Source organism: Ascaphus truei, chromosome 2 (genome assembly GCF_040206685.1).
Source record: "Ascaphus truei isolate aAscTru1 chromosome 2, aAscTru1.hap1, whole genome shotgun sequence".
Lineage (NCBI taxonomy): Eukaryota > Metazoa > Chordata > Amphibia > Anura > Ascaphidae > Ascaphus > Ascaphus truei.
In genome coordinates this window covers 35,076,640-35,082,286 of record NC_134484.1, presented here as the reverse complement: position 1 = coordinate 35,082,286, position 5,647 = coordinate 35,076,640, and the positions used below count along the sequence as shown (strand labels likewise).

The window sequence follows — 5,647 nt, the reverse complement described above, 5'->3', positions numbered from 1 at the left end:
AATGATTGTGATTGCGCTGTTTTAAGATCAGCCAAATACATACACATGGGGTGGGAAATTCCCAGCCTCCCAGTTTCTCTAAACCTGAAACCACTTCTACTTTGATATTAACCCTTTTACTATCCAAAGGACCAGCTGCAAAGTCTTGCAAAGCAGTGCAGACCCTGCTAGCACCAAAATGGTCAATTTGGATCTGAACGATTTCTTGCCAACTAATGAGGTGGATCAGGAAACACTGGTGTATGCAAATAGACCTGAATGCCTAATACTAAGGTTAAGTGGGTGCTCAGCTGTAGGGGAACACTATAAAATGCCCAGCAGCATGCCTCCTCTCCTCAAACAGAATAGGCATTGAGCAGATACTCTAGGAAGGGTGTTGAGTACGTGTGCAACATGTCTGACAAGGGGACACAGAAGACTCATCTGAACATTGTCATCATTGGCCATGTGGACTCGGGTAAATCCACTACCACCGGCCATCTGATCTACAAGTGTGGAGGGTTTGATCCAAGAGCTCTGGAAAAGGTTGAAGCTGCTGCCAGCCAGGTGAGACTCCCTCTCCACGGGGCCACGTACAACAGGACTGGCTGACTCCTGTCCTCCAGGGCCACCAACAGGTCCGGTTTTAAGGATATCCCTGCAGTCTTTGACTGAGCCACCTGTGCTGAAGCAGGGTTATCCCTAATACCTGGCCCTGTGGCGGCCCTTGAGGCTTGGAATTGCTTGGAATTGCCCATGTCCTGTTGTAGAGGCCCTTGGATTTGTACTCTTATCTATTTTGTAAACTGAAGCAATTTTTTTTTTTAAGATATTTATTTTGCTTTAAAAAAAAAAAAACTGAACAAACATTTGTAAGTGTTTAACCCTTTTTAAGGTCACTGGGGCCCGGTGGGGGGAGGGGCTTTTAGTGTTTATGTTAACCCTTTCACTGCCAAAGGGGCATGTGCTGCAAGCCCCTCTGCAGTGATATGGTTAAACAATGCAACTGTAAATGTCTTTCAACTGTTGTGCTGTGGAGGGATCCCCAAATCTGTCATACAAACCTCATGTTGGCTATTTATAACTAAGCTGCGGGTGTAGACACCCCACTCCCTATATGTGCTTGTTGCTGGAGGGTCAGTGAAGTGCTTTTACATTTCTTGTTGCTGGCCCTTAGCAGCGAGGTGGGGTAACACTGACAGACCTGCTCTTTCATAGGTCAGTGGGAGAATTTCAGGACACAAGCTTGCAGTGGTAATCCTACAGACCAGCCACTACTCCTGTGGCTCCTTGTTTAATTTGTCTTCTGTTACACATGCCCCCAGATTTGTCCTCTCTCTGGTGAATAACCCCCTCCTGCACTAATAGAGCCAGCAATGCTTTGCTTTCCAGCACTGGAGTCTGCACATTTTACAAAATACTCCTTTTTTTTATTTTTATGTTGCTTACGTTTTCCCCTGCTGGGAGCAGGCTGGATTTGCAGCTAGCCAGGCATCCTACAAGTACATTCAATGTGATGTATTTTACTGTGCCAAAATAGTCTTGGCAAGCATAGGATTCAGACATTGGCTTTATAGCTGAAACTGCCATAAATGGCTTGTACACATCAAAAGTCCAATGAACATCCATAATCATTTTGTTTGCTCTTAAACAGCTTTACTTGGCTACAACAGCTGTCATTTTAAATATTCAAAATCATTTTGTAAGATGTAACTTTTTTTTTTTTATTTTTTTTTTTTTTACTGCAAATTAACAAGTGCCTTTGCTTTGTTAGATTGGTAAGAGCTCCTTCAAGTTCGCGTGGATCCTTGATAAACTGAAGGCAGAGAGGGAACGTGGAATAACCATTGACATCTCTCTATGGAAATTTCAAACCAAGAATTTCACCATTACAATAATCGATGCTCCAGGTCACAGGGACTTCATCAAAAATATGATCACTGGGACATCTCAGGTAACTGGTTGGATTTTTTTTTTAGCAATGCAATTATGTAAGTTGCCGATCTGTTCTCCCGTGATCAATTGGCAGAGACCTGGCTTCCAAGGGAACACCATATGGCTGCCCATTTCAAAAGAGGAAGTGTTGTGGCTTCCAAGGAAGCTTAATACATTTAACCTATTAAAAAAGGGCATACAGAGTAGGGGGACAGGCAGTAAGTACGATGTAATGCTACACAACGAATTGTATTAAGAGAACCTATAGGATTTTGAAGGTAATACTAATTTCAACTTCTACCTTTTTTTTAGGCTGATGCTGCGCTTCTGGTTGTCTCTGCTGCCACTGGAGAGTTTGAGGCTGGTGTATCTAGAAATGGGCAAACTAGAGAGCATGCCCTTCTGGCTTACACCATGGGAGTCAAGCAACTCATTGTTGGTGTTAACAAAATGGATATGACTGACCCTCCTTATAGTCAGAAGAGGTTTGAAGAAGTTGCCAAAAATGTGACGGTGTATCTTAAGAAGATTGGCTACAATACATCTTCTATACCCTTTGTCCCGGTGTCTGGGTGGATTGGAGAAAACATATCTTCCCCTAGCCAGAAGGTAAGCCCTCTACAAGCAGGGGTGCGCAAACATTTCTGCTGGTGCCCCCCCCCCTCCCTCCCCCCCTTTTACTGGCATGGGGAGGGGGTTCTAGGAGGCAGACCTGTTTCTGTAAATACACTGGAAATTAAGCTGGACTATACTGCAACAAGTTGACTTTCCCTGCCAGTTTTAGATCAATCTGTTATTAAATATTAGAGTATTTTGCTGTTCTATCCATATCGATGTCTGGTTCACCCTAAGTATACTATAAATGTACTGGAGTGACATTTGTACTTGTAAACCCTTCAGATGACCTGGTTCAGGGGTTGGAAGGTGAAACGAAAGGATGGCTTTGCCAAAGGTCAATCCCTCCTAGAAGTCATGGACGCTCTTGTGCCTCCAGCGCGACCAGCAAACAAGCCCCTGAGATTACCCCTACAGGATGTCTACAAAATAGGAGGTAAGGTTCCTTGCACTGAATTCCAGTTCTGATTTTAAAGCTTTCCAGTTTAATCTTAAACCCATATGATCTAGCGTTTTTTTAATTTAAATTCAAATGGGTTATTTGAATTCATGGTATTATCCTGGCCAACTCCACATCTGTAGTTCTTGATATTTACAACTGCATGTCGGTGTGTGCAATAGAACACAAACTTGAAATTCACTGACTCGTTTTAGAAGCACTGGTTTATAGTAGTCTTCTGACAGTATATAAAGAATTTGTCCTTTAAACAAGGAGGCAATTTGTACTCCTGTACTTTTGCTCAGATGAGGTGGAAGTTGAAGCTGAGCTTAAATGGTCATGTACTATATTTGCATTGACAAATCATGTGTCCTAGGTTTAAAATCTCTAGCACATTCTAGCTTCTCCAATGTGGACTGTTGTAGTGGCTACATCGACTCCTGGAATTGACTTGATTGTGTTTTAAATCATGGTACACTAGCTGATTTCTAACTGGCCCTTTCTGTTCTCTAGGAATTGGCACTGTTCCAGTGGGGAAAATTGAAACGGGAGTTCTCAAACCAGGAATGACCATCTCGTTTGCACCATCAAGCTTCACTGCCGAAGTGAAATCAATAGAGATGCATCATGAACCAGTTCAGACTGCTTTCCCAGGCTATAACATTGGCTTTAATGTGAAGAACATTGCTGTGAAGAATCTAAGACGTGGTAATGTAGCAGGAAACTCAAAGAGTGACCCACCTACTGAAGCATCAAGCTTTATAGCTCAGGTATGGTATCCCCTGATCTGGAACCACAAAAACAGCCAATTGTCATACCCCTGCCCTTCTAAATGTGGTGTTAATGGTTTTTTGTTTTTCATCTACAAACTTTGAAAACATTGTAGAAGCCTCTTCCCCCCTATTCCTTCTCCCGCCTCCCCCTCCCCCCCCCCCCATCATTTTCAGTTTCACACCACTAGCCCAATCTGACCTTTTCCAAATACATACATATGCTGTGGGAGTCTCACATTTTAGTATTTCCATAGTGAGAAGGTAATCTATGCTAAAAACAATCTGCAGTTATTCTTAATCCTTTAACTATTTTTTTTAATTTTTTTAATTCCTCTTCCCGTTCATTAGTGATTTTTCACACTCAACCAGAAACTTGGTGCTTTTAAGATGTCGTGCTGTACACACTATATATCACTGATTGTGAACTTGCTGTAATTTTAACAACCTATTTCTTCAAATTGGCAGGTGATCATTCTGAACCATCCTGGCTTCATTAAAGCCGGGTATTCACCAGTAATAGATTGTCACACCGCTCACATAACATGCCAGTTTGCAGAGCTGCAGGAGAAGGTAGACAGGCGGTCTGGAAAGAAACTGGAGGATAATCCAGCCATGCTGAAATCTGGAGATGCAGCCATTGTAAAACTTAAGCCAATCAAGCCCTTCTGTGTGGAAAGATTCTTTGATTATCCACCTTTAGGTTAGTGTTGGACTAAAATTTTGAGTTGACACTAAAATGAGTTCAGAAAGTAGTGTGCATAAAATATCACCAATCAAATCTGAAACCACTTACTTAGACAGTTGTCTCCAGGAGTTCTTTACTTGTAGGAGTTTGCCATTGGATAGTAAAATATCAAACCATTGCCATCCAATCCAAGGGGATGATCAATACAGAATTACGATTAAATAGTAAAGTCTTCATACTTAAAGTTTCAGTAGTTGTAGTAGTAGGAAGTGCTGAGTTTTTAATGGTAACGGTAAAGCAGATCTACTTGAGGGTTGTTGGCAATGCAAAAAATTACTTGCATGCATCCATTTTATCCTGAACAGATGGAGACACTTGTGTCACATCCCGACTAGAGATGGGTGAATTTTTTCTTTTTTTGCCGAATGTGGATCGGCTGGTTCTTTTGGTCTGCAGATTTCAGTGGACCAAATCTCTACGGGTAATTTGCAATGTGGGTTTGAATTTTTTTTTATTATTATTAAAAAAAATATATCTATATCTAATATATCCAATACACTGGATTCTACAACCCATGGATGGATTTGTATGATCCAATCCATGGATACGGTAATCTGTCAGATTCTTAAAAATCCGCTAATGGAATATTGAATCGGCAGATTGAATTCTACAAATTTGTTCAATTCAATGGCTGTTTTTGATCTGTATGGTTTTTTGGGGGGGAAATTCTTGGATTTGGGCTTTTTCACTGCTCTCCAATCCTGATATCTGAATATCAATCCATTCTCCCAGCCCCCTTTCTAAATATGCAGAGTATTAGATGATGAATAGCCCAGTAATTCTAACTCAATTGCTGCCTGATTAGTATTGCTGCCTGATTAGTATTATGTAAATGTCAGCAATTGTATTTGCATGTTATAATTGCCAATGACTATTGCAGGGCGATTTGCTGCACGAGATTTAAAGCAAACCGTTGCTGTTGGGGTCATCAAATCGGTGGAAAAGAAGATTGGAGGTACCGCTAGAAGACAAGCCCAGAAAACATTGGTGAAATGAAGAGGCTTTAATCTAAGATGGGACACTTGAAGCCAAGTGGGCTAACTTAAGTTTATTTTTGTGTTTAATTTTGTCTCCCTTTGGCAAAAAGTCCCAGAGAATGGAATCAGACTAAAAAAAAAATGCAGAGCAGTGATGTATACTGCTTCATAATGTTCAAATGCA

General features: G+C 41.3%; 1 protein-coding gene across 1 annotated transcript; it reads left to right on the top strand.

The window, feature by feature from the left end:
- Positions 1–359: 359 nt before the first annotated feature.
- LOC142488483 (elongation factor 1-alpha) lies at positions 360–5,647 on the top strand. The gene is made up of 7 exons (XM_075588999.1): positions 360–546; positions 1,754–1,933; positions 2,227–2,523; positions 2,815–2,965; positions 3,482–3,738; positions 4,207–4,441; positions 5,367–5,647. Exons 1-7 carry the CDS (start codon positions 394–396, stop codon positions 5,480–5,482), a joined length of 1,389 nt encoding a protein of 462 aa, XP_075445114.1. The 5' UTR covers positions 360–393; the 3' UTR covers positions 5,483–5,647.

What these genes read in the sequence shown, in the direction of transcription:
- LOC142488483 (XM_075588999.1), top strand. Translation starts at nt 394, where the DNA reads ATGTCTGACAAGGGGACACAGAAGACTCATCTGAACATTGTCATCATT. An exon ending in TATCTTCCCCTAGCCAGAAG is followed by an intron (nt 2,524 to 2,814) that starts GTAAGCCCTCTA and finishes TAAACCCTTCAG; the next exon opens with ATGACCTGGTTCAGGGGTTG. An exon ending in GGATGTCTACAAAATAGGAG is followed by an intron (nt 2,966 to 3,481) that starts GTAAGGTTCCTT and finishes TCTGTTCTCTAG; the next exon opens with GAATTGGCACTGTTCCAGTG.